This window comes from Pelophylax lessonae (assembly GCF_965119305.1).
Source record: "Pelophylax lessonae genome assembly, chromosome: 6".
In the NCBI taxonomy this organism is placed as follows: domain Eukaryota; kingdom Metazoa; phylum Chordata; class Amphibia; order Anura; family Ranidae; genus Pelophylax; species Pelophylax lessonae.
In genome coordinates, this window is record NC_138773.1 from 285,709,305 (window position 1) to 285,736,327 (window position 27,023).

At 44.4% G+C, this 27,023-nt stretch overlaps 1 protein-coding gene across 1 annotated transcript in view; it reads left to right on the plus strand.

Annotated features, from left to right (window-relative positions):
• GTDC1 (glycosyltransferase like domain containing 1) overlaps positions 1–27,023 on the plus strand; it is a 488,045-nt gene that overhangs the window by 102,939 nt on the left and 358,083 nt on the right. The window contains exon 4 of the mRNA XM_082260340.1: positions 24,533–24,706. Within this exon, the coding sequence (XP_082116466.1) occupies positions 24,533–24,706 (174 nt within the window). The remainder of the gene's footprint in view (positions 1–24,532; positions 24,707–27,023) is intronic.

Sequence of the window (27,023 nt, forward strand, 5' to 3'; positions counted from 1 at the left end):
GGCCCACCGTATTCCAAAACCCAAGTTCCTGCCCGACACAACACCTAGGGACACCCTAGCTCGCATTCACTATTATCATGTGAAGGAACGGGTTATGTTAGCGGCGAAGCAGAGTCCAGCGGTTCCTGAAGAATTCATGGGCATCTCTCTTTACACGGATATCTCGCAGCAAACTGCACTTAACCGTAAGAAGCTGGCGCCCCTCACTAAGATGCTCCGCAATAACAAAGTGATCTACAAGTGGGGTTTCCCCACGAAGCTGCTGGTCACCTGGAATGGCAAGACCTATCCTATCTATAGTGTGGAGAAGGGGATACAGCTTTTCAAGCAGTGGCAGCTTATACCCGATGAGACCCCTTTACCCACTGTTCCCCCGTTGGAACGCCTGCACTCTGAATGGACATGACTCTCTACAAGCCTCTACTTTCTGCATTAGTCAGATTCCTCTTCAAATTTCTGGAGGACTGCCGTGAGCTCCAATGTTTGCCGGTTTTGCTGCTTTACTTTTTTTTTTTTCTCTCTATTTTTCCTTTTTGAAGCTCTTTTTTCCATTGCGTTACACCAGGCCTTTTTTGCACTGGTGCGCTCTACAAATTCTCTGTGACAGCTCAGCATGTTGCTGAGCGTTTGTAGACCCCCCTTGACCGCAGTGGCCTTTTTGGCTGCCCATCGAGCCTGCTTTTTTAGTCAGGCCTTTCTTATCTTTGTGTTGTTTGTTTTGTCTGTCTTGTCGTCTCCCCCTTTTCTTACAGCCTCTCCAGGACCACTCACCACCTACCTGAATCCGAATCATCCCTGTCGACATGTACAACTGTTTGGACTAATACCTCAGGTATCTGCTGGATCCGAATGTCCCTTCTGCACCTCATTCATCGTGCTGCAAGCCGTCCTGATGCCTTCCTATCTACATGACTTTCCAGTAAGGTACTATGCTCTACACGCAGTGAGCCCTACCCAGAGTAGGACCCTCACCATTTGCACATATCCCACTGTGTCATCATGCCGTTGAAAGTACTCTCGTTGAACACAAAAGGGCTCAACAGCCCTTATAAGAGATCGGCACTGATTAGAGAAGCCAAACTTCACAAAGCTGACGTTCTTTTTGTCCAAGAATCCCATTTTGCTGCCCACAAGTGCCCCAAAGTGACTCTTCCTCACTTCCCCCATGTTTATATGGCCAACGCTCCGAAAAAGGCGTGTGGTGTTTTTATTGCTATCAGAGACTCAGTAACATTCCAGTATATTGACTCCATAGCCGACCCTGAAGGAAGGTTTATTGTGCTGATATGCCGACTGAACAACACTGTCTTTACCCTACTTAACCTCTATGCCCCGAATACACGTCAAAGGAAGTTCTTGACCCCATTGCTTTCTGTAACGATGAAAATGTTGCAAGGTACCCTCTTGATTGGAGGGGATTTCAATACGGTCCTGGACCCTGCCATGGACTCCACCTCACAATCCAGGAGGCCTACACAATCTATAGTGTCTTTACTGCAATCTCACGATTTATATGATGTCTGGCGTTGTTTTAATGGTTCTGAAAGGGACTATACGTTCCTATCTGCTCCTCATTCCTCATACTCCCGCATAGACCTCTTTCTCACAACGAAGGGATCCTTGCAGAGTGTGACCAATGCTCGCATTGGCGCGATTTCTTGGTCTGACCACGCACCGATAGTTCTGGAGTTTGACGACAAGCTGCGCAACTCCCCTCCCCCGGTGTGGAGACTGAACTCTTCGCTGCTGGCGGATGAGAAGTTGCGCCAGGAGATATTGCAGGAACATAACAACTTTTTTGAATGGAATGATGGCCCTGATGTTAACAGATTCACCTTGTGGGGCACATATAAAGCATACATGCGAGGAGTGCTGATCAAAATGTCTTCATATTTACGGAAGCAGAGGAGGAAACAGGTTGAGGACCTGTTGAAGTCCATCGCTCTCAAGGAACAGGAAAACAAAACTAACCCCTCCCCCAGCCTCACGCAACTTATTGTTTCTGAAAGACAGACCCTACGGTCTCTCCTCTTATATAAATATGAAAATCACATTAAGTACATGAAGGCTCAATTCTATGCACTGAACAACAGGGCGGGCGCTTGGCTGGCTCGGAAGGTCAAATCTAAGCGACTAAAGCAGAAAACTCTATCCTTGACCTATCCGACCGCAGCTGATCTCCTGACCAACCCCCAAAACATAGCGGATGCCTTCGCGTCTTATTATCAGAAACTCTATGACCTCCGCACTGACAGCTCCACACCTCAACCTACTCCTGAAGGTATTGCCAACTTTCTTTCTAAAACTAAATTGCCTGCTCTCTCTACGGAGATGCTCCAATCTATATCACAACCCATTACTCCGAACGAAATCTGCTCTGTTATTTCTAAACTACCTAACAATAAATCCCCCGGGGAAGATGGCTTCTCCAATGAGTATTATAAATGCTTTGCTCCAGAAATTGCCCCTCGATTGCAGGACGTCTTCTCTCTTGCTTCCTCCACTGCTTCCTTCCCTCCTGATATGTTGCGTGCTGTTATAGTCACTATCCCGAAACCGAATAAGGACCCTTCCCTGCCTGCGAATTATAGACCTATATCACTACTAAATGTTGATATTAAAATTTATGCCAAGATCTTAGCTCTACGGTTACAAAGAGTGCTTCCTCTCCTGATACACCCAGACCAGGTGGGATTTGTTCCGGGTCGTCAGGCCCCTGATGCCACCAGACGTCTTATTGGCCTAATCTCCCACCTTGGAGCCCCTCAAACGCCTTCTCTGCTCCTGTCCCTGGATGCGGAGAAGGCGTTTGACAGGGTACATTGGGGCTATCTGCAACAGGTCCTAGACAAGTTTGGTATACAGGAGTGGATGCAATCTGCCATTTTATCTCTATATTCCGCCCCATCTGCAGTAGTCCTTACCTCGGGAATCAAATCCAAACCCCTACACATTACCAATGGCACTAGGCAAGGATGCCCCCTTTCACCCATCATATTTACATTGCTTATGGAACCCCTAGCTCAGAGAATCCGTGACTCCCCTCTTATCTCAGGCCCTAGGATCGCTCATTCTGAGCACAGGATAAGTCTGTTCGCGGACGATGTTTTGCTCATATTGACCAATCCAGCCAATTCTCTACCTGCAGTTTATGATCTATTACAAGAATTTAGTGCAGTCTCCTATTATAAATTAAATGCTAGCAAATCCCAAACACTCGCTCTCCACATACCCCCTGCCCTTCGTCAATCACTTTCTCACAATCTCCCCTTCACCTGGGTCGCTGACTCTTTAGGCTTCCTGGGTATTCAACTCACCCCGCACCCCTCCGGACTTTTCGCCCATAATTTTAAACCCCTTTTGGAATCTTTACCACGTACTTTGACTTCCCTTAAAACGCAAGAACTATCCGTCATGGGTAGAATAGCCACATTTAAAATGATAATCCTACCTAAGCTCCTTTACTTCCTCCGCACATTAATAATTCCCCTTCCACGCTCCTTCTTTACAGCCCTTCAGGGTGCAATTACCAAATTTATATGGGACTGAAAACCCTCGAGATGCTCGCTGACTATTATGTCCAGGCACAGGTCCCTAGGGGGGATGGGAGTCCCTAACCTTTACTCATACTACAAAGCCTGTGTGCTTGACCAACTTAAATACTGGTGGTCCCCTTCCTCCAATAAATCCTGGTCGCAGATGGAAGCGGCCTTAGTACCACACAAGAGCCTTCAACTGTCGCTACTTGCCACTCGTATGGGGGCCAAACCCCCTCCGTCCACGAATCCTTCTGTCCTATGTTCGTATCACATATGGAAAGAACTTCCTCTCACCATATCACCTACAGACTGCGGCCAGAATATTATGCTCCCGCTGCAAGTCCTCTCTTATTTTATTCCCAACCTTGATCTCACGTTGTGGCTGCCTAGGGGCGCCCCACCAAGATACATCAAGGACCTTTACCAAGGCACCTCACTCTCCACATACACGAACTTAGTGAAAAAATTTAACCTCCCGCCGAAGGCCTTCCACACATATCTCCAAATTCGGTCCTTCTTACGCTCCGAAGCCATCCCACACTTTATTACACTCCCTTCCCCTATCCACGAATATCTTCAAGATCTCCCTGGCTCCTCCAAGGGTATAACCCTCTTCTACAAAACAATTACCCAACTAGGTCACTTCTCTAAAACGCATACCATGCTTAAATGGGAACAGACCCTACAAAAAACATTCCCTTCCTCTCACTGGTTGAAGGCCTTCTCGTCCACCTACTCGGCCACTAAATGCGTCACGCATTGGGAACAACATGTTAAACTGACCCACCATTGGTACCTAACGCCATATAGACTTTCCAAGATCTACCCTTCCCACCTGCCCTCCTGTTGGAGGGAATGTGGGGAGTGTGGCACCCTCTTCCACACTATGTGGGCCTGCCTATCTCTCAGGTCATTCTGGAATAAAATTTTCTCACTAATATCTGAATTATGTAATCAACAGGTGTCCCCCGAACCTGACTTGGCCCTCTTACATATCCGTATCCAGGAATTTCGGCTAGCCGTTAGACCGGTGATACTTCACACTCTTTTAGCAGCCAAACTCACCATCACTAGACTGTGGAAGTCCACCACAGCACCCTCGATAGAGGACACTATTGACACCCTGAACCAACAGTGTGATATGGAACGTATCCTTTCCCGCGTTTCCTTGAACACTAAGGCATTTCACAAGAAATGGGATGTTTGGCTCCAGCACCCTAAATGTACAGTTATCAGTTGATGTAGTATTGATTACCTGCTTTCATGTGAGGTGGATCTAATGACATTGCCCTCTCCACTACCCTCCTAACTTCTTAACCGCTTTATGTTTACCCTACCCTCCTCATGTGTCCTCCCCTACCTCCCCCCACACTCACCAGTTTCTTTCCCTCTACAGTGGCAGTCTTGGTAACATGATCATTGAAGCCCGCAAGTTGTTTACTATTTCATGTTCGTCAGGGTGGACATCCCCCCCTGTGTCACAGTTTGTTCCCATTGGGGTGCCTGGGGGGGGAAGTCCACCGTTGTTCCAGGCTACTGTTACAATACCTTTCACATGAGTTTCGTGAGAACAACTATTGATGGCTATGTGTTATACCTTTTGTATGCATTTTTGCAATTGTTCTGAACATCTTCTCTAGCGTGAAGGAAATGTCTGTTAACTGCCTTTTATGAATGCTTATGTTCCTGTTAAAATCAATAAAAATCTATTGAAACTAAAAAGTAAAAATTTAGACATGACTAATTTGTTTATAAAGGATTTTGTCAGGGAACTACCAATATCCTGGCGAATCAGCGAATTTGCGCATTGGCGCGAATGCGCATGCGCGCCCAAACACGGGCAAACGCAGTTAGGAATGTGCGTGCGCCAATGCGCACGCGCGTACGCCATGCGTAATGGCGCTTGGCGCCAATCGGCCTATTTAAAGCCAGCAGCCACAACATCTAGTTGCTGGATGATCAACAGCCTCCCGTGTTCCCTGTGCCTTGTTTACCTGCTGATCTTGCCTTCTCGTTGCCGACCCGGACTGTCTGACTTTGCTTCTCCTGGCTCCTGACCCCTTGGCTTGCTCTCGGATTCCTGTTGTCTTCTCCAATACTTGACCTCGGCTTGGCTCCTGACTTCGCTCCAGTATCTCTCCCAGTCTGTTCCTGTCTGCACCTTGTAACTGCCTGGCTTGCCAAAGTGTTCCAGACCTGCTTGGGACTTCTCAACAAGTTGGGTCCTGCTTCCATCCTGGTCATCCCAACCGGCAACCCGTGCTACTTCGGGCACAGCACTCCCTGTCCCACTTCCAGGGGTACTCTGCACCTAGCCGCAAGGGGAGCACTCTCTACACTCCGGCTTCGGATCAGGTACGTGACAGTATCATCCAGCCATGTCAGAAGCCGAGAGAGGTGCCTCCCCGCTGGAAGCCCTGTGCCAGCAAGTGACTGCATTAACCCAGGCGGTGAAGAATCTTCAGGATGGGTACTTCCAACTGGAAGGCCGTTTACAGTACCTGACTGCACCATCTCTGGCAGCGACTTCAGATCCACCCGCTGCAGTCTCCACCTCCGCTCCTGCAACTTCAGGACAGTCAGCTCCAACTCCTACGATGATGGCTCCGCCTCCAGAACCAAGAGTACCTATACCTGAACGCTTCTCGGGGGATCGCCGCAAGTTTAGGTCATTCAAAAATGCCTGCCTGTTATACCTGGCCCTGCAACCCAGAACTTTTTCTTTAGAGACAGTTAAAGTGGGGTTTATTATTTCCCTGTTGTCTGATGAACCCCAGTCCTGGGCCCATCAGTTACTGGAACAGAAGGATCCTGCTGTCAGTTCCGTTGAGGTTTTCTTCGAGGCTATGGCACAGCTGTACGATGACCCACAACGTATGGCCACTGCCGAGGCTACGCTCCATAAGCTACAGCAAGGCCGACGCCCTGTAGAGGATTACACAGTGGACTTTCGTAGGTAGGCCGCAGACACAGGGTGGAATGAGGCCGCCCTCAAATACCAATATCGGTTAGGTCTGTCTGAAACCCTGAAAGATGAGTTGGCACGAGTAGAGACCCCCACCTCATTAGAGGGGCTCATTCAACTCGCCATCCAATTGGACAGACGTTTGCGGGAACGCAGGTCTGAACGAGCTCAGTCTTATCAGCCTACTTGGATGTTACCCAAGGTGCCACCATCTCCTGCTCCTCTACCCACTGCTACCAACCCAATGTCTCCTGAAGAGCCTATGCAGATCGGAGTGGTCCGCACAGCCTTAACCCCTGCTGAAAGGCTTCGTCGCAGGCAATTGAACTTATGTCTTTACTGTGGGGAAGATGGACACTTTCTCCGTGACTGCCCAGTGAGACCAAGTAAGCCCGCTGCTTTCAACCATCTGCATCTCCAAATTCCGGGACCCTCTCCCGCTCACCTAGTCCTTCTTGTTTCATTACAGGTAGCAGAAGGAGAGATCAAGCTGCCAGCAATCATTGATTCCGGAGCCTGCAGCTGTTTCCTGGATATCTCTGTGGCAAGAAACCTTCACATTCCACTCCAGACCAAGCGCCATAAACTGGAAATCCACCTTGCAGACGGCACCACCCCCAGGTCCGGGCCCGTCATTCAGGAAACCTTACCAGTACTTGCCACTACTGGCCCTGGCCATAAGGAACTTCTTCACTTTGACGTCCTTCCTTCACCTATGTTTCCTGTAATTCTGGGAATTCCGTGGCTACGGGCCCATAACCCGTTGATAGACTGGTCCAAAGGAGAAGTATCCTTCAAATCAGTGTACTGCCTCCAACATTGTATGACTCCTGAGATACCTCCTCCTGCCAGCTGTCTTGCCATTCAGCCTGTTTCCAATGCCAGCCAAGACGTTCCTTCCGCCTATCATAGTTTTCTGGACGTATTTGATAAAAAGAAGGCGGACTCTCTACCACCTCACCGTCCCTATGATTGCCCAATAGAATTGTTGCCTGGTGCTGAGATCCCTTTTGGCCGTATTTTTCCACTTTCAGAGACAGAACTTGAAGCCCTACGGCAATACATCGATGAAAACCTCAGCAAGGGCTTCATTCGTCCTTCTTCCTCTCCGGCCGGAGCCGGAATCTTCTTCGTGGAGAAAAAAGACCACACTCTCAGGCCATGTGTGGACTACAGGGACTTGAATAAAATAACTATAAAAAACCGGTACCCACTCCCTCTCGTTCCTGAGCTCTTCCAGAGGTTTCGTTCTGCTCAAGTCTTTACTAAATTAGACTTACGAGGTGCCTATAATTTGGTGCGGATCCGCGAGGGCGATGAATGGAAGACTGCCTTTCGAACCCGTTTCGGGCATTTCGAATACTTGGTTATGCCCTTCGGGCTGTGTAATGCCCCCGCCACTTTCCAGCACCTGGTAAATGATATTTTCCGAGAATTCCTGGACAATTTCCTCATCGTTTATTTAGACGACATCCTTATTTTTTCTACTACCCTGGAGTTGCACAGAATACATGTACAAAAAGTATTGGCCACTCTCAGAAAACACGGGCTTTATGCTAAAGCAGAAAAATGTGAATTCGAGAAGTCATCCATACAATTTCTGGGCCTGATTATCTCCACTGATGGAATAGCAATGGACCCTCAGAAAGTGTCTGCCATCCTGGAGTGGCCTGCCCCCTCTGACAAAAAGGGCATCCAAAGGTTTGTGGGTTTCGCAAACTTTTACCGAAGGTTTATTAAGGACTTTTCCCGCATCATTGCCCCCATTACGCAAATGACTCGGCAAAACACTCGGTTCCAATGGTCCCCAGAGGCCCAAAGTGCATTTGACAAGCTCAAGGCTGTATTCACCAGTGCTCCTGTGCTACAACACCCAGACCCAGCCTTACCTTACGTCCTTGAAGTGGATGCTTCAGAAGTGGCCACGGGAGCAGTCCTATCGCAACGCCAGGGACCCAAGGCATTGCTTCACCCAGTAGCGTTTTTTTTCTAGAAAACTCAGTCAGCCCGAGAAGAACTACGATGTATGGGACCGAGAACTATTGGCCATCAAGGCCGCATTAGAAGAATGGCGATATTTGCTGGAGGGCGCAGCCCACCCAATAATGATATTCACGGACCACAAGAACCTCGAATATCTCAGATCAGCCAAACGCCTAAGACCTCGGCAGGCCAGATGGGCACTATTCTTTTCGAGGTTTAAGTTCCATCTCACATACCGGCCAGGCTCTAAGAATGGGAAGGCAGATGCCCTCTCACGGATGTTCCCTGAAACCCCTGTGGATGTCACCCCCAGTACAATTCTGTCCTCTCAAAACTTTCTTTTACTCCAGCCTGATCTTAGGACCACCCTTGAACTGGCCTCTGCCCGCTGTACTGCTCCTGAGACTGCTACTCTCAAAAAACAGGGAAAATTTTTCTTGCATGAAGACAAGTTCTTTGTACCCCAGGAAGCCAGACTCACGGTCCTTAAAGCTCTTCATGACCATCAACTTGCTGGTCACTTTGGGGTCCGAAAGACCTTAGAACTAATTCAGCGATCCTATTGGTGGCCAAACCTAAGAAAGGACTGTAAGGACTATGTGAGTTCCTGTACCACCTGCCTTCGGAGTAAAGGCAGTCACGTCCAAGCTTGGGGTCTGTTGAAACCACTTCCGGTCCCAAAACAACCATGGGAGATGTTGTCCATGGATTTTATAGTGGACCTACCTTCCTCAGAGGGATTCTCCACAATTATGGTGATAGTAGACCGCTTGTCCAAAATGGCCCATTTTATTCCCATGGTTGGCACTCCTTCGGCCGTGGACACGGCACATACCTTTGTCAAGGAAATAGTGAGGCTACATGGTCTACCCGGCAGCATTGTATCCGACCGTGGAGTACAATTTACTTCCAGATTTTGGAGGTCTCTCTGTAAAGCCTTGAATATTGAAGTTTGCTTATCTTCAGCATATCACCCCCAAAGTAATGGTCAAACGGAAAGAACCAACCAAACCCTTGAGCAATATCTCCGCTGCTTTTCCACATTCTCGCAAGACAACTGGGTATCCTTACTCCCGTGTGCGGAGTTTGCCTACAATAATACAATTCATGCTTCCACCCACCAGTCTCCATTTTTTGCAAACTATGGGTTTCACCCATCCTTTTTACCTAACCCTGTGTCTGAGACTACAGTACCTGCTGTTCAAGATAGGGTAGCCTTCCTGCAAGAAAATTTTCTGCTATTACAGAAGACCATGCAAAAGGCACAAGAAGCCTATAAGGAATGCTACGACAAGAGAAGAAGGGATAGCCCGGCCTTGAAGGTGGGAGACAAAGTGTGGCTGTCCACTCTTAATCTTAAGTTGGCCTGCCCATCCAAGAAGCTGGGTCCAAGATTCATTGGTCCCTTCCCGATCAAGAAGATGGTCAATCCTGTGGCCTTTGAATTATGCCTTCCAGATACTTACAAGATTCACCCAGTCTTCCACGTGTCTTTGCTTAAACCGGCCAACCCTGGTCCTTTTCCTGGAAGAGATAGCTTGCCTCCACCTCCAGTTGTAGTAGATGGAGAAACGGAATATGAAGTGGAATCCATCCTGGAGTGCCGTAGACGAGGAAGGCAAGTCCAGTATTTAATCAAATGGAAGGGCTATTCTCTGGAGGAAAGTTCTTGGGAACCTGCTGGAAATATACACGCTCCCAGACTGTTACGTGACTTTTTCAAAAGATTCCCTGAAAAACAGGCTCTGTTAGGCATCCGGAGGCTGCCCCTCAGGGGGGGGCACTGTCAGGGAACTACCAATATCCTGGCGAATCAGCGAATTCGCGCATTGGCGCGAATGCGCATGCGCGCCCAAACACGGGCAAACGCAGTTAGGAATGTGCATGCGCCAATGCGCACGCGTGTACGCCATGCGTAATGGCGCTTGGCGCCAATCGGCCTATTTAAAGCCAGCAGCCACAACATCTAGTTGCTGGATGATCAACAGCCTCCCGTGTTCCCTGTGCCTTGTTTACCTGCTGATCTTGCCTTCTCGTTGCCGACCCGGACTGTCTGACTTTGCTTCTCCTGGCTCCTGACCCCTTGGCTTGCTCTCGGATTCCTGTTGTCTTCTCCAATACTTGACCTCGGCTTGGCTCCTGACTTCGCTCCAGTATCTCTCCCAGTCTGTTCCTGTCTGCACCTTGTAACTGCCTGGCTTGCCAAAGTGTTCCAGACCTGCTTGGGACTTCTCAACAAGTTGGGTCCTGCTTCCATCCTGGTCATCCCAACCGGCAACCCGTGCTACTTCGGGCACAGCACTCCCTGTCCCACTTCCAGGGGTACTCTGCACCTAGCCGCAAGGGGAGCACTCTCTACACTCCGGCTTCGGATCAGATACGTGACAGATTTAGAGAATAGGATAACCAGCTCAATCTAAATATTTGCAGGTGATACAAAGCTAATCAGGACAATAACTTCCGCGCAGGATGTGGAAACCTTCCAAGAAGGTCTAAATAAAATAACGGGGTGGGCAAATACATGGCTGATAAGTTTTAATGTTGAAAAATGTAATGCAATGCATTTGGGTGCTAAAAATATGGGCGCAAGTTACTCGCTAAGGGGAGAACCCTTGGGGGAGTCTAGGATGGGAAAGGACCTGGGGGTCCTAGTGGATGACAGGCTCAGCAATGGCATGCAATGCCAGGCTGATGCAAGCAAAGCCAACAGAATATTGGCGAGCATTAAAAAGGGGATTCACTCCAGGGATAAAACAATAATTCTCCCACTCTACAAGACTGTGGTCTGGCCGCATCTTGATTATGCCGTCCAGTTCTGGGCACCAGTACTCAGGAAGGAAGGATGTGCTGGAACGAGAGAGAGTCCAGAGAAGGGCAACAAAGCTAATAAAGGGACTAGAGGATCTCAGCTATGGGGGAAGACTACAAGCATTGAACCTATTCTCTCTGGAGAAGAGACGCTTGAGAGGGGATATGATATCAATGTACAAATACTGTACTGGCGATCCTAGCATAGGAAACAAACTTTTCAGTGAAAGGGAGTTTAAAAACACACGCGGCCATTCACAAAATTTGGAAGAGAAGCAGTTTAACCTTAAACTGTGTAGAGGGTTCTTTACTGTCAGAGCGGTAAGGATGTGGAACTAAAGATGATGCACAAGAAAGCCTGCAAACAGTTTACTGAAGACAAGCAGACTAAAGTCATGGATTACTGGAACCATGTCCTGTGGTATGATGAGACCAAGATAAACTTATTTGGTTTAGATGGTGTCAAGCATGTGAGGCGCTAACCAGCTGAGGAGCACGAAGACAAATGTGTCTTGCCTACAGTCAAGCATGTTGGTGGGATTGTCATAGTCTGGGGCTGCATGAGTGCTGCCGGCACTGGGGAGCTACAGTTCATTGAGGGAACCATGAATGCCAACATGTACTGTGACATACTGAAGCAGAGCATAATCCCCTCTATTTGGAGACTGGGCCCCAGGGCAGTATTCCAACATGATAACGACCCCAAACACACCTCCAAATCAACCACTGCCTTGCTAAAGAAGCTGAGGGTAAAGATGGACTGGTCAAGCATGTCTCCAGACCTAAACCTTATTGAGCATGTGTGGGGCATCCTCAAAACAGAAGGTGGAGGACCGCAAGGTCTCGAACATCCACCAGCTTCGTGATGTCCTCATGGATGAGGACTCCAGTGGCAACCTGTGAAGCTCTGGTGAACTCCATGCCCAACAAGGTTAAGGCAGTGCTGGAAAATAATGGTGGCCACACAAAATATTGACACTGTGAGCCAAATTTGGACATTTTGACTTAGGGTTGTACTCACTTTTGTTGCCAGTGGTTTAGACATTAATGGCTGTGTTTTGAGTTTTTTTGAGGGGACAGCAAATTTACACTGTTATATACAAGCTGTACACTCACTACTTTACATTGTAGCAAAGTGTAATTTCTTTAGTGTTGTCACATGAAAAGATAGAATGAAATATTTACAAAAATGTGAGGGGTGTACTCACTTTGTGAGATACTGCGTATATACAGTATTTATATATACAGTGCCTTGCAAAAGTATTCGGCCCCCTTGAACTTTGCGACCTTTTGCCACATTTCAGGCTTCAAACATAAAGATATAAAACTGTAATTTTTTGTGAAGAATCAACAACAAGTGGGACACAATCATGAAATGGAACGAAATTTATTGGATATTTCAAACTTTGTTAACAAGTAAAAAACTGAAAAATTGGGCGTGCAAAAGAGGCCCATGATCACTCTGGATAAACTGCAGAGATCTACAGCTGAGGTGGGAGACTCAGAACAATCAGTCGTATACTGCACAAATCTGGCCTTTATGGAAGAGTGGCAAGAAGAAAGCCATTTCTTAAAGATATCCATAAAAAGTGTTGTTTAAAGTTTGCCACAAGCCACCTGGGAGACACACCAAACATGTGGAAGAAGGTGCTCTGGTCAGATGAAACCAAAATCGAACTTTTTGGCAACAATGCAAAACGTTATGTTTGGCGTAAAAGCAACACAGCTCATCACCCTGTACACACCATCCCCACTGTCAAACATGGTGGTGGCAGCATCATGGTTTGGGCCTGCTTTTCTTCAGCAGGGACAGGGAAGATGGTTAAAATTGATGGGAAGATGGATGAAGCCAAATACAGGACCATTCTGGAAGAAAACCTGATGGAGTCTGCAAAAGACCTGAGACTGGGACGGAGATTTATCTTCCAACAAGACAATGATCCAAAACATAAAGCAAAATCTAAAATGGAATGGTTCACAAATAAACATATCCAGGTGTTAGAATGGCCAAGTCAAAGTCCAGACCTGAATCCAATCGAGAATCTGTGGAAAGAACTGAAAACTGCTGTTCACAAACGCTCTCCATCCAACCTCACTGAGCTCGAGCTGTTTTGCAAGGAGGAATGGGCAAAAATACCCCAAGCGACTTACAGCTGTAATCGCAGCAAAAGGTGGTGCTACAAAGTATTAACTTAAGGGGGCTGAATAATTTGGCGCGCCCAATTTTTCAGTTTTTTATTTGTTAAAAAAGTTTTAAATATCCAATAAATTTCGTTCCACTTCATGATTGTGTCCCACTTGTTGATTCTTCACAAAAAAAATACAGTTTTATATCTTTGTTTGAAGCCTGAAAAGTTCAAGGGGGCTGAATACTTTCACAAGGCACTGTGTATATATATATATATATATATATGTATATATATATATACACACATATATACTGCTCAAAAAAGTTAAAGAGATACTTTGAAAACACCTCAGATCTCAATGGGGAAACATTTTATTCTGGATATCTATACTGACATGGACTGGGTAATGTGTTAGGAATGAAATGATGCCACATCTCTTGATGGAAATTAAAATTATCAACTTACAGCGGGCTGAATTTAAAGACAAAAAAAAAATTAAAGTGAAAAAATAATTCAGCAGGCTAGTCCATTTTGCTGGAATTTCATTGCAGCCACTCAAAATGGTACTCAGTAGTTTGTATGGCCCCCATGTGCTTGTATGTATGCCTGACAACATCGGTGCATGCTCCTATGGGACTACGGATGGTGTCCTGGGGTATTTCCTCCCACATCTGGACCAGGGCATCACTGAGCTCCTAAAAAGACTAAGGTGCAACCTAATGATGTTGGATGGACCGCAGCATAATGTCCCAGAGGTGTTCTATTGGATTTAGGTCAGGCGAGCGTGGGGGCCATTCAATGGTATCAATTCCTTCATCCTCCAGGAACTGGCTGCAAACTCTCACCACATGAGGCAGAGCATTGTCGTGCAATAGGAGGAACCCAGGACCCACTGCACCAGCGTAGGGTCTTAAAATGGGTCCAAGGATTTCATATCGATACCTAATAGAAGTCAGGGTGCCATTGTCTAGCCTATAGAGGTCTCTGCGTCCCTCCATGGATATGCCTCCCCAGACCATCACTAACCCAAAACCAAAGCAATCATGCTGAACAATATTACAGACAGCATGATGTTCTCCATGGCTTCTCCAGACCCTTTAAAGTCTGTCACATGTGCTCAGGGTGAACCTGCTCTCATCTGTGAAAAGCACAGGGTGCTGGTGTCAGACCTGCCAATTCTGGTGTTCAGTGGCAAAGGCCAATCAAGCTCCATGGTGCCTGGCAGTGAGCACAGTGCCTACTAGAGGATGTCGGGCCCTCATGAAGTCTGTTTCTGATTGTTTGGTCAGAGACATTCACACCAGTGGCCTGCTGGAGGTCATTTTGTAGGGCTTTGGCAGTGCTCATCCTGTTCCTCCTTGTAGAAAGGAACAGATACCGGTCCTGCTGAAGGGGTTAAGGACCTTCTATGGCCCTGTCTAGCTCCCCTAGCGTAACTGCCTGTCTTCTAGCATCTCTTCCATGCTCTTGAGACTGTGCTGGGAGACACCGCAAACCTTCTGGCAATGGTGTGTATTGATGTGCCATTCTAGAGGAGTCGGACTGCCTTTATCCTCTATAGGGTCCAGGTATTGCCTCATACTAGCAGTAGTGACACTGACCCCAGCCAAATGCAAAACTAGTGAACAACAGTCAGAAAAGATGAGTGGGAGGGAGGGGGGGTGGAGTCAGTGGCCTCCATCTGCAAAAAAAGCATTCCTGTTTTGAAGGTCGTCTTATTGTTGCCCATCTAGTGCTCTTGTTGTTAATTTCATTACCACCAAAGCAGCTAAAACTGATTAACAACCCCCTCTGCTACTGAACTGACCAGATCAATATCCCAGGAGTTTAATTGACTTGATGCTATACTCTGAGGCTAAGTTCACATGTAGGCGTTTTGGGGCGTTTTTGGGGAGTTTTTCTGCTCTAGGATCAGCTCAAAAAACGCCCAACAAGACAAATCCTATTCATTTCAATGGCCCCTGTTCACATCTGAGTGTTTTGACGTTTTAAGCAAAACGCCCAATGCTCAAAAAAGTACATGAGCTTCTTTTTGGGCAGATTACAGGCGTTTTTATTTTTTTCCATTGGTCACTAGTCAACCTAAAAACGCCTGCACAAAAACGCCTGTAAAAACGCCTGTAAAACGCCTGAAAAAAATGCCCATAAAAATGCCTGAAAAAACGCCTGTAATTAGCCACACCAAGATGGGAACGTAGCCTCATTCAAAAGTGTTCCTTTAACTTTTTTAAGCAGTGTGTGTATATTATATATATATATATATATATATATATATATATATATATATATATATATATATATATATATATATATAAAAATAAAATATATTTACTTTTTTCAAAAAATTACAAAGTAATATAAGCAAACAGAAAATAAATTATTAAAAAATTACAAAGAAGAAGCTATAACAATCAATCTGATGGTAGACATGTTCCTTTTAACGTTTCAAAAGGTTTGAAGGTTTGTGGTACCAAAATAATATCTGATTTTGGAGATATTGCTATGTTTAGCATCGAAGCATGGAAGAATAATGTGCTATGGTAATGTACCAAAGAGTTAATATTGCTTTAGTAAGGCATTTATAGCAGGATGCTCATAAGAGCCACATGAAAAATTACATCATATTTTTTGATATATATTTGTATTTATATTCAACTTTTTTTTTTTTTCATATCATGAATTTAAATGAAAATGAATTTATTTTCAGCCATTAGTAGCACCTTTTCAACTTGATATGCTGCTTTGACACTGAGCAGTTTTTGAAGTGCTTTTGCATTAAAAAAGAAAAAAGAAAAGCTCAAGAAAAATTCATCCCTTTAAATTCTATGTATGTCTTCACAATGGTCCATTGCGCTTCCGTTGAGGTGTTAAAAATCCTGTTTGCTGCGTTTCTCACTAAAAACGCAGCTCTCCATTAACATGCATTGACAACGTTTTAAAAACACATAAAAAATGCACCCGTGTTGCGCTTTTGAGTCACATGACCTATGAAAAACGCACCATAAACATGGCAAAATCTCATCAAAATCGGGTGATTTTTTTATTTTTTTTTTACGAGGCCATTATCTGCACCTTTTTTACTATTGGCAAAATGCCAATAATCCTATTTTTGGCTGATATATCGGTGCATCCCTAATTTTTACCCCCCCCAGTAGCACAACCCCCATTCACACTTGAGCATTTTTCTGCTCATTTTTTACGCCTGGCTATACAGAATCCAAATCTTTCTGCTTGTTTACATGTGTATGCTCTCTCACCCTACGCTCAAAAAAGTACACAAGCTTTTTTCTTGAGCGTATTTAGACATTTTTGATCCCAAAGACTTCAGTTGGAATGCCTGTAAATGTGCGATATGTGCAATTTCTTGCGTTTTTGTTTTTGTTGTTACACAGAATTCCTGTCCTATAGAACAGTGCTCCCCAACCTTTTTATCGCCGCGGAACGGTAAACGTTTGATAATTTTTCTGTGGCCCGCTTGTTTTGATTTATTCCCCCCTTCAATGCAGAGATACCAGCGTGCCCCTTTTCAATGCACAGAGGCCAGCGTGCCCCCTTTCAATGCACAGAGGCCAGCGTGCCCCCTTTCAATGCACAGAGACCACCGTGCCCCCTTTCAATGCAGAGATGCCAGCGTTCCCCCTTTCAATGCAGAGATGCCAGCGTTCCCCCTTTCAGTGCAGAGATGCCAGCGTTCCCCCCTTCAATGCAGAGATGCCAGCGTTCCCCCTTTCAATGCAGAGATGCCAGCCTGCCCCCCCCCGCGAGATCAGTGCACTTACCTCAGTTAGCGGCGGCTTCTCCTCAGTCCACTGGCGTCTCCTCGAGTCCTCAGTCCTCCCGTCTCCTCCTCAGCCAATGGCATGGGGTTTGCCTTTCGGCCAATCAGGAAGCGGGAGGACCCGCTTCCTGATTGGCCAGGAGGAGGATCCGTGTGACAATAGCGAATTTTCATTCGCTATTGTCACACAATGGGTGGGCTTGGGGCGCACTGCTCTGCGCCCCGGCGCCCCCAACGCACCGGCCGCCACTGCGGTGAGACAGTAAAATAATTTAAAGTTCCTCGGGCGGCCCGGTACCGTTTGATCCACGGACCGGTACCGGTCCGCGGCCCGGGGGTTGGGGAACACTGCTATAGAACTATTCTTCCGTTTCCCAGCTCAGAAAAAAAAACTCCTGAAATTATAACTGAAGACAAAACATTGTTTGTAGTATTGGATAATGTGAAGAGGGATTAGAACCCCTGTCAGTTTTTATTTCTGTCTGTGCCCCCGTTAAGGAGATCCACCCTCTCTATTTGTCTGGTTTACCTTTACCATTGAATGTGAAAGTAAAAGAAAATCCCAAATTTTGGGTTGTCCCCAGAAAAGTAATAGAGGGAAAATCTTCCAATGGGGACACTAGTTCTGGTGGCCTGGGGCTTAGGGAATTCCCTTAATTTGCAGGGATTTCCTCTTACTTCCTGTTAGGCTATGGGGCAGGAAGTGCAGGGAAATCTCTGCAATGGGACACAGATTTCAAAAAAATATTTGCCTATACAGTAGTTCTGCTTGAAGCTTGATACATGTGCACAGACATCTGAGAAAAACGCTTCAAAAACATGACAAATGCATTCTGCTTTTGTGTGAGTGCAGGCTAACTAGTAATACCCCTTCTTTCCTAGGGTGACAACACTCATTTTTCATTCTGTTTCTGTTAGGGTTGCACTGTTTCCAATATCCGTATCAATTCTAACCATTTGCACAAGTACTCGCGCAAATGATACCTGAAACCGATACCTCATCTCCTCTCTGTCAAGCCCTCCACTGGCTTCCGCTCACCCAACAAATTAAATTCAAAATACTAACATCTTACAAAGCAATCCACAGCTTAGCCCCTAGCTACATCACCAGCCTCGTCTCTAAATTTCAACCTAATCGCTCTCTTCATTCCTCTCAAAACCTCCTGCTCTCTAGCCCCCCTCGTCACCTCCTCCCATGCCCGCCTCCAGGACTTTTCCAGAGCCTCTCCAATCCTATGGAACTCCTTACCCTTATCTGTCCGATTATCTCCTACTCTATTAGCTTTTAGGCGATCTCTGAAAACCCTCCTTTTCAGAGAAGCCTATTCTACCAACACCTAACAAATGTACCTCCATTTTCTCCATCAACCCATCCCCCACGGTTATTACCTTTTGTTTCACTTGACCCTCCCTTCTAGATTGTAAGCTCTAACGAGCAGGGCCCTCTAGTTCCTGCTGTTTTGAACTGTATTGTAACTGTATTGTCTTCCCTCACATTGTAAAGCGCTGCGCAAACTGTTGGCACTATATAAATCATGTATAATAATATAATAATAATAATACCTTTGTGGTGCAGTTGAATGGGCCATACTCCCTATACAATTGTCTTTAGACTTTTTCCTTCAGATTTACCAAAACCATATAATAGGTCAAATCTAAATACTTTCAATTTGTATGCAATCAGGCAGGCCCCTGCACTACATAGGTGAAGGTAATGTCTCGTAAACACGCAACGATTGTTGGCCGTGAATTTTTCGGCTTGTTAGTATGATGCTTCCGACAACCGACTCCGACTTTTCGGCCGAACAAAGTCTGGTATGCATGCTATAAAATTTTTGTTGGCCGTCAACAGAACGGCCGCTTTTCTGTGAGTCAGTACAGATTTCGGCAGACAAAAATCTGATGAGCAAGACTGGGCATGCTCAGAGAAGAAATAACACACGGAAAGTAAACCAGCACATGACATCACTTCTGAAGTTGGTTTTTGTTGGCCGATAAAATTTGTGTGCAGTCTAGAGCACATTTCAACCAACACAACAACACTGGACAAAAGTCGGCCGATCGGTCGGCCGATAATCATTGCGTGTGTACGAGGCTTAAATCTAAAGGAAATCTACCAACAAAAGTTGTATAGTGTGTATCCACCTTAAAGTGGAGTTCCACCCTAAATTTATACTTACCTCCATCTTCTCGCTCTGGGTCACCTGAAAAACAAATGGATAATCGCAATTTTTTTTTTTTTTTTACTTACCTCGTAGAGAAAATATACTTACCTTACTTCTTTCTTCCGCCCCTCGGCGGCCACGGCGATTCGTCACTTCCTGGCTTTTGCAATGTTTCCTGGGAGCTGAACGTCATCGCTCCCAGGAATCAATGCGCCTGCACCGGCCCCGACGTCAGTTCTGGTGCGCGCACGTAATTCCCTTCTAAACAGCTTCTGGGCATGCCCAGAAGCTGTGGAGGGATGACGCGCGTGCACCGGAAGTGACGGCGGGGCTGGTGCAGTGCATCGTGGGACCGAAGAAGAAGGAAGAGGACGCAGAAGAGGATCGCGCTGGCTTCAAGCTGCCCACACCTGAGATGGCAGCGCTGTACAATACTTTTTCAAGGTAAGTATTTCTCCTAAAAGGTAAGTGCAACCCGGGACAGATCAGAGGCTAGCCATTGTGGAATGTACTAGCCCTGACTGTCCCGGGGGTATTTTTATTAAAAAAAGTATTCCCAGGGTGGAACTCCGCTTTAAGCCCGTACAACATGAATGGGTTCAAACTGCACTGCAAAGAACCGCATGTGATTTGAACAGGAATGTGGTTTCTCTCACCGCTCCTGTGTGAACCCAGGCTTCCCATAGTGACTTCAGCCTGGGTTCACACATGACCGGTGTGGGAAACCGCATTTGTGATTCGGACAGGAATCACACCACATTCCTCTTCAAAGAGCATGCAATTTTTTTGTAGTGAGATTTGAGCCCATTTCATTTTTTATGGGCTCAAATCGCAACACAAATGTATCGGCACTCGGTATCGCGAGTACCGACTTTACCGAAAGTATCAGTATTCATACAGAACTCTCCGGTAAAAGAACGGTATTGGTGCAACCCAAGTTTCTGTGAAATAGCTGCCTTGTCACCCATGAACAGGAAATATGCTTTGGAGTACAGAACACCTTCCCCATTGCTTACCTCTATAACATATGGGGAAGGTGTTCTGTAAAAAAAAAAAAAAAAACACTGTCTAAAAAACATTGTGGGAGACAGCGCAGCACTTAGGATACAGGACAGCAGATTTTTGGCAGGATCAAACAGGTATTTGTTTTGCATTTATTTACCAGATATAACAACATTTTTGATAAATTTGATAAAAATTGAGCAAATAGGTGAAGTTCATTGTTGGTGTTTAGGTTCACTATAGAATAATTTCTCCTCACTTGTATTGAACTTTTTATGGTAATACCCAATGGCATATAATTCCAAATATCTCAGTTTCTCTACCAATAAATTATTTTCTGTATGTATATTTGTAAAGTGTATCAGTAGCTTTTTAACTAAGAGGAGGCTTGGGTTGTTCCTTTACTGCTTGTTTTCAGCTGTGCTTAGGTGATTTTTATTGTGCTTCACGCTCTTCCCAGGAGAGGGTCTGAGTGGTCCTCGCCGGTTACTACATATTCCATGATAAATTCTTCATTACTGCCATCTTGTATTATTTAGTATAACAAGCACATGACAGTATGGGAGTTGAGAGGAAGTTTAGTCTTTGATGTAATCATCTCCATACGTGTGTCTCATGGCTTATATTGTTATGCTTTATGGTAAATAAAATGGATATGCTGTGCAGACAGGCTAAAGAGAGCTCTATGAATTAAAGAGCTGAAATACAACCCCAATTCCAAAAAAGTTTGTAAAATCTAAATAAAAACAGAATGCAATGATTTGCAAATCTCATAAATCCATATTTTATTCACAATAGAAAATAGAAAACATATTTCAACAACATATTTTATTTCGAACTGCATTTCGCACCAAAAAGCAGAACCCCATTGAACTGAATTTTAAATCGCGGCAAAAATGCACCTGTGTTGTGTTTTTGATGCGGTTTTTGAGTCACATGGTGAAATCTCATAATTTTCGGCGGCTGTTATCGGCACCTATTTTTTTTATTGGCAATATGCTAATAACCCTTATTTTCGGTTGATATATCGGTGTATCCCTAATTTTTACCCCCCAGTAGCACAACCCCCATTCACACTTTAGCGTTTTTCTGCTCATTTTTTACGCCTGGCTATGCAGAATTCAATTCTTTCTGCTTGTTCACACTTATATGCTCTCTCACCTTTATGCTCAAAAAAGTACCTGAGCTTTTTTCTTGAGCGTATTCATACATTTTTGATCCCGTAGTCTTCAGTGGGAAGTTTAAAATGAGAAATGAGAAAAAATAAGGTAGTTTTGACTGGGTAAAAAAAGAGCATTTTAGAGAGTCGGAGTGTCTCAGAAGTAAAAATGGGCAGAGGTTTACCAATCTGTGAAAAGCTGCGACTAAAAATGGTCAAACAATTTCAGAATAATGTTCCTCAATGTAAAATTGCAAGGACTGTAAGTATATCATTATCTACAGTACATAAATTTGACCAAAAGATTCTGAGAATCTGGAGAAATCTTTGTGCCCAAGAGACACGACCGAAACGAAATATTGGATACCTGTGATCTTTGGCCCTCAGATAGCACTGCATTACAAACAGGCATGATTCTGTGTTTGGACATCACTGCATGGGATCAGGAATACTTCAAAAGATCATTGTCTGTGAACACAGCTCACCGTGCCATCCAAAAATGCAAGGTAAAACTCTATCATTCAAAGAAGAAGCCATATCTGAACATAATCTACAAATGCTCCTGTCTTCTGTGGGTCAAAGTTCATTTAAAATTATCTGTTGCAAAGTGGAAAACTATTCTGTGGTCAGACGAATGGAAATTTGACATTCTTTTTGGCAACCAGGGGCTTAGCGTCCCCCAGTCTAAGAAGGAGAGGGACCTCCTGGCTTGTTATTAGCGCTTAGTTCAAAAGCCTACATCTCTGATTGCATAGGGGGGTGCATTAGTGCATATGGAATGGGAAACTTGCACATTTGGAAGGGCACCATCAATGCTGAAAGATATATCCAGGTTTTAGAGCAGCATATACTTCCATCCAGACAACACATTTTTCCGGGGAAGGCCTTGCATATTTCAGCAGGACAATGCTAAACCACATGCTGCATCTTTAACAACAGCATGGCTACCTAGTAGAAGAGTCTGAGTGCTTAACTGGCCTCTCTGCAGTCCAGACCTTTTACCAACTGAAAATATTTGATGCATCTTTAAAAAAAAATATATGACAAAGAAGACCCAGGACTGTTGAGCAGTTAGAATCCTCTGTCAGGCAAGAATGGAACAACATTCATCTCCAGCAACGATCTCAGTTCCCATATATTTATAGAGTGGCCCTGTCCAAACTTTTTTGAGATGGGTTGCTGCCATCAATTTCAAAATTATCTTGATTTTTTTTCTTAAAATGGTACATTTTCTCAGTTTAAACATTTGATATGTTTTCAATTTTCTATTGTGAATAAAATATGGGTTTATGAGATTTGCAAATCATTGTGTTCTGTTTTTATGTAGAATTTACATAGCGACCCAACTTTTTTTAAATTGAGGTTGTATGAATATTAAACAGCAGCGTTAACAGCTCATGACCTTTCAATGAATATATAAAGAACACCAATGTTGTCCTAAAGGTCAACTCCATGCAAAACAGATATTTATGTTCTGTGTGCTTTCTAGGAAGTTGAGTCACGTAATGGCTCCTTATAACTCTTACGATTTCAGTTCTCTATCAATGCTCTCAGTTCTTTCCAAAGGCAGCAGCCATTGGAGAGATAACTTGTAGTTTAGGGCTAGCCATACATGCCTATAAATAATATAATAGTGCAGCACAAATAATAATCTGTGAGAATATGTATTGAAAATAAAATAAAATATTAAATATATAAAAATGGAAAAAGGTGTATATAGATATCAACCAACATGTAGAAAATATTGATGTGTAAAAATATATAACGCAATATAGCATTAATAAAAATCAGTGCTAGAAGACAAAAAAGTGCAAAGTGCAAAACTTAATAAATTATGCAACAAGTCCCAGTGATTAAAATATATATCAATCCATGCAATAAGTGCAAAATAAAATGATAATGAATTATCCAAAGAGTCTTTAGTGATGATAAGTGCAAAGTAGTAAAAAAAAAAATCTTCTATAGGTGCTCAAGCCACCTAGATGTGGCTGGTGTTTCCCAAGCAGAGTGGGTGGCCAAAGTGTCACAGATCAATCTTATCTGTGCACCCCCTTGTGAGTGGGTGCTCACCTTAAAACTGATTCAGTTAAGCTCAAATGCAGGGGGTCTTATGGATGACACTTCCAGGTGGTTCCATCCCAGTATCACAGATCAATCCATCAAATCTCAACCCAACAGCCAACCTACCATGTGAATAAAGAAGCTCCTCTGCTGCCACTTCCAGCTACGTCTTCTCTCTAATTCCTCCCAACTAGCCATACATGCCTACTTTTCTCTTGTTCAAAAACTTGATTCTTCCATGTACGCTAAAGAGCATAGATGGAGAAATCTCCCCTGTAGTAGGTTATTGTATTTAGGATGCTATGACACCCATGTCTGTTTGAACACTCAGCAGCAGACAGACTCCTTCACAGAATCACTGGTCTTTACTAGTGGAAGAGGCGCACCGGCGAGGGACACGTGGCTTCAGTTTCAGGTGAATAAGGGGGTTAAAAAAAAAAATAAATTTAGAAAGGGTGTGACTGGAGTGGGAGCTGAGTGGAAAGGAGGGATAGGTGGGGGGGTTTATGTTTGGCCAGAAATGGGTTTTGAGTTTCACAGCTGTAGTGCATATTTCTGACATTACATTTTACAAACAAATTTTCCTATGAAATTCCTCCTGCCACTTGGCAAGGGCTGTCATTATAAAGATAAATTGTAGTGCGACTCGCCCTCAAAGTATGCTTCTTAATGTTGAATAAAAAAGTAGGGATGTCCGGCTGCAAGAGACTGGTGCCTTGTGGGAATAGCAGAGACACAAACTACTGCTCTGATTTCTTACCTCTGCACTCTATACTCATTGGATTGAGGGGCCTTGGTGTTGTTGTATAGAGGAGGTTAAACCAATGCTTTATGTCCCCTTTAAATTTTGTAATTTTGGAGTAGATAAGGAGAGGAGCTTCTCTTCTAGTTAAAATAGAAAATGTTTGCCTGTACACTCTAATGCTGAATGTTTTTTTTGCAGTTTAGTCGCTGACACCGTGGTATTTAACTCTGCCTTCAACATGGAGTCTTTCCTGACCTTTATCGGCACTTTCCTGAAGATGATACCAGACCATAGACCACGAGATCTAGAGCGGATTATTAGGCCCAAATGTCGTGTCATTCACTTTCCAATCCAGTTTCCTGACGTCAGCCGGTAATGCATTTTAATGCACATTTTTTTGTAGTTGTTGTCAAGCCTTTATCTATTTATTTTCTTCTCCTGCTAGGTAAAGCCTGGTATGTAAATAACGTTGAGAATATCAGACGATTGATTGTCCCTCTTTTTTTGCATGCAAGTCTCAAATTTAAAACAAATAAGTTACGAAAATTCTTGTAAGGCTCCATGTACACGGGACGCTGGAAATGGCCGTTTAGGAGCAGTTGGGCGTTTTTTTCAGAAGCCCCTGAACCCATCTACATTTTATCTTATCTGTCCATGTACACAGGGTCGTTTACAGTCATTTGCAGGCAGTTGCGTTCAGGGACTTTTTTTAGAACGCAATTATTTGCGTTCGAACGTGTGTTTCCCGGCGTTTCAAACGCACAAACGCGTCCGAACGCGTCTAAACGCGTCCGAACGCGTCTGAACGCGATGACCCGCGTTTAGCGTTCGCGTTTTTCCATTTTAAAGGGGAATAATTTTTTTGACCTCTAGGAACGCTTCTAAACGCAAACGCCCGCAAACGCGCTAAACGCCCGCTAAACGCGGGTACAAACACGACCGAACGGACGTTTCAAACGTCCTAAAAATTCCAGCATTCAAAGGGACTTTTAACAACGTCCCGTGTACATGGAGCCTTAGGCTCCATGCACACATTTTCTTTCGTTTCCGAGCATATGTGTCTTGCTCTTGGGATTTCTTTTCAAACAAATACTATACTATACTAATTACATAAAAATTACTTTATTTTGTTATCTTACAAGAAGGTTTTTGTGTTTGTCCCTTCAGATATTTTTGTGTGAACTGTCCTGTTTGGCTCTCGAAAGCTGTGTAGATTATCAGATGATTGCTCCGAAATGCATTTTTTTTTTCTTGTCCGATATTCTCATTGTGTGTACAGGCCTTTAATACCCTTTACTTTTGAATAATTGTATAGTCGATGATGAGATTTAGGGACAAATAAGACAAACTAAGTGTGTGCAAGGAAAATCAGGCACCACTTCTCTCCTGATCTGCGCTATCTGTGACTGTGGGTCCAACTCTTGGCTCAGTTCCCCTTCCACCCCTGAATCCCCAACACCCCCATCCCCTCAGCAGTATTGTATGCTAATCTTTTTTATTCATATTTTTATACCCTTTTCTGAAGTCTCCTGGCCAGCTTGGCCATTATCTTTTGATAAAGGCATTTCTGCTGAAACGCGTTAAGAGGACTACAGTCAGCCCTGCTATATATCCCTGACATGCATTTTACCTGTGGATGTTTGTAATTGTATTGGCTTTATCTTTTTAATAAATCGATTTTAGCAGTATTACACTATGTTTGTCCCCCCTTTGGTTTTTATCCATATCCGTGTTGGAGCTGGGATCTGGTGTATCCATAGTTGTTGCTGATCCATATGGATTCCATTGAGGTCGGTTTATCCAGCTGGGACATCCATCAAATATCTCAACAAGCTCTTATGACCCATGTGCTATATGGTATCTGGGTCCTATATATCTGGTGAGCGCAATCTACTAATCTTTATCGGTGTTGGGATTTGCTGCACATTGTGACCATGTTTTCCTATGTTGGATTTATTTCATCACACTACTCACTTGGGACTTTCATTTTCCAGATGGACTTTTTTCATTAATTTCCATTTGGCTTATATGATTGGACATTTTACTCATTTATATGTGTTATTTGTGTAATCACATTCATTGATACTAGCGCTGCACATATTTTTCTGGTTTTACGTTTTTGGTCACTTTTTTGTCTAGTGATTGGTGCCAGCAGCTTTTTCATTTTTATTGGTTAGCGCAGTAATTTTTTGCTTTTTGTTTACTGGTCATATTTATCTGCCTGAACTGTTATAGTAAATTCAGAAGGCACCATGAAGATGTCCCCTCAGGAGACAGCCCATGACACCCTGCAATTGCACTGTGTTCTCAATTTATAGTACACAGAGCACAGGTGCTAAAGCTGAGTACAGGGACTCCCCCAATAGTCTTTTAGTACACTATGAACAGAAATGAATGAATACTATACATAAGGAAACTGCAATATGCCATGCATTCATCTCACAGGGTCGTAAGCAAGGTGTTCAAATAAGAGACATAATCATGAATTCAGAAGACAAATTGCTTGAGGTGGGGACTGTACAAAGTTTCAGGGCATAACCCCCTTCATCCAATCCATTCCCACCTGCAGGTACTAAAGGTTTTATATACAGGATATTGCATTTGCCTTATGTTATGTGGTGTCTGTGTTGCTGGGATGGCTTGTGTGGTCACTTTATTTTATTCATAGTTTATTCATAGTTTTCATACC